General features: G+C 40.5%; 1 protein-coding gene across 1 annotated transcript; it reads left to right on the forward strand.

The window, feature by feature from the left end:
- The first annotated feature begins 431 nt into the window (after window positions 1-431).
- Window positions 432-1,965, forward strand: S100Z (S100 calcium binding protein Z). Its single transcript, XM_051788079.1, has 2 exons — window positions 432-608; window positions 1,756-1,965. Exons 1-2 carry the CDS (start codon window positions 468-470, stop codon window positions 1,912-1,914), a joined length of 300 nt encoding a protein of 99 aa, XP_051644039.1. The 5' UTR covers window positions 432-467; the 3' UTR covers window positions 1,915-1,965.
- Window positions 1,966-2,304: the final 339 nt, after the last annotated feature.

A 2,304-nucleotide genomic window follows, 5' to 3' on the forward strand; every position in this document is an offset into this window, starting at 1 on the left:
TAACCATCTCTAAACTGATGTGGAGCTTTCTTTATCGATGTGCACTCACTTTGGCTGCTGGTATTTGTTGAACTCATTTTCTTGAGAAAACTTTTAAATGAGCAGGTAGGGGGTAAGCCTTCATTTTCCCTGTGTTTTCACTTATGGGTGCAAAAGATTTCCCTTTACAGCAGCTTTGCAAAATAGATGCACAGTAGATCACTTTCTGAAATAAAAACCTTCCTTTCCATCTATTTTTTGAAATAATTGCTTGTGAGTTCAGGACAATGTTTTATTTTATTACAGTCCATCCTTGCTCAGATGCATATAAGGAGATGGACCAACTGAAAGCCCAACTTTTCAGTCTGGGTAACAATTTCTCTCTTTAACTGGCCCTCCATCTCTTCCCAGAGACTGGCACTTGGTTTGGTTCCTCTGCAATGTCACTGACTCTGTATCTTTGCCCCACAGCTCTCCCACTCACTGCTATGACCACACCCCTGAAGGATGCAATGGACACCTTAATCAAGATTTTCCATCACTACTCTGGCAAAGAAGGAGACAGATACAAGCTCAGTAAAGGAGAACTCAAGGAGCTTCTCACCAGTGAGCTCACTGATTTCCTTTCAGTAAGATGCATCTTCTGAACCTCCTGGATTACTGTTTCATGGGTGGGATAAGCAGCAATCCAAGTATTTGGGTAGGGATAGCATCTCCTGCAACGCCCATCCTGCCACAGCTTCTTAGATGACAGTTCTGTGTGGAGCTGTACAGAAGGATATGAGGTCAAATGTCTCATTTAAGAAGTGTGTTTTCAGAGAGTGGTCGAGCCCCAGTGCCCTGCCATGTACCACCAGCAGCAGAGGTGGGTACCTGTGCTCTGCACGTTCCTCAGCACTTTTGAGCAGGAGGGCGAGGCCAGCCTAGAAGCAGCAACAAAATCAGTGCTCAATAAGGCTTTAATTTGTTTGTTTGTTTGTTTCATTTTCAATAATAAGGCATAGATAAATCCTTGAAGAATTAAATACAGCAACCAGTTCTCATGAGACAGGAAAGTAGCTTGTGCACACTGGCCACGCAGTACAGCCGCCTGTGTGCCTTGCAGAGGGATGCTGAGAAAAACCTTTCAGTGATAAGCTGCTGATCTCAATATCTCTTTGCACATTTGTGTTTTACATTACACAGTGTGGATGCTTTTATGGAATCAAAAGCATTAATAATAATGTTTTTATGTATCCTCTTAATTGTAAAAATTATTGTGGACCCTATGACCACCAGCAGGATTTTTCTTTACATTATATCTGTTTTCTTGAATTGAATTTTCTTTTAATCTTGGCTATTATTTATTATCCTGAGATTCAATGTTCTTACTCCCCCTGAATAGGATGTGTTTTTTGTCAAGAAGAGATCTTCTGAATGTGATGAATGGATGTATAAACTGACCACTTAGGAATAGCTTGTTGAAAATCTAAGTACTTTTTGTTAAAGGATGATAGAGAAATGCACATTATAGATCTATTTTGTCAAAAGGAATCCATGCTCACCATCTCCTAAAATCTGTTTGATTCATTTCAGTGCCTATTTAGTACCTGTATTCCTTCTAAGAGCTGCACTGTCTTCAGTTTCTGATGCTGTTTTACTGTTCAGGTGCATATTTGATGCTGCGTTTTATTTAATAGCACAAGTCTCATAACATAGCAGTGGGCTGTACTTCTGGGTGTGTCAGAATTACACATTCAATATCTGCACAGCTAAGTCAATTTTCTTTCTCTTTAGGGCCAAAAGGACCCACTCCTGGTCGATAAGATTATGAAAGATCTGGACTCCAATGATGACAATGAATTGGATTTTAATGAATTTGTCATTCTGGTTGCTGCTTTGACTGTGGCATGTAATGATTTCTTTGAAGAACAGCTAAAGAAAGAGGGATTTTAAAAATCCTCTATATAATCAATCTCCTGTCCACAAATGCAAGCAAAGCATGCCTAGTTAGGTAACCCTCATCGGTGCTCACCGCGTGCAAACCACTGTTCCCCCAACTGTTACTGCTGTAAGATCTTTATGGAGCTGATCAGCAGCTGGTGTAAACTGGACCATAGCCAGATTCGTTACTTGAGATCTGGCTTTTAATATTTTCACTCTTTGCGCTCCATGCATCTGTAACATGCCTTCATCTGTTGCCCAGGTCAAGGGCTTGGGGTGACAGATTGTTTGGCAGGAGTTGAGACTTCTGTTTCTTAAATGTCAGTGGAAAGTAAAAGGCACAGGAATGTTCCTTATACACTTTCCAAATGGAAAAATTTGGAATGACACATAAAACTTGCA

This window comes from Manacus candei, unplaced genomic scaffold (assembly GCF_025592945.1).
Source record: "Manacus candei isolate 608988 ecotype Guabito, Panama unplaced genomic scaffold, ASM2559294v1 h1tg000024l, whole genome shotgun sequence".
In the NCBI taxonomy this organism is placed as follows: domain Eukaryota; kingdom Metazoa; phylum Chordata; class Aves; order Passeriformes; family Pipridae; genus Manacus; species Manacus candei.

Coding starts and splice junctions, on each gene's coding strand:
- S100Z (XM_051788079.1), top strand. CDS start 468: ATGACCACACCCCTGAAGGATGCAATGGACACCTTAATCAAGATTTTC. Junction 609..1,755: donor AGCTCACTGATTTCCTTTCA/GTAAGATGCATC, acceptor CTTTCTCTTTAG/GGCCAAAAGGACCCACTCCT.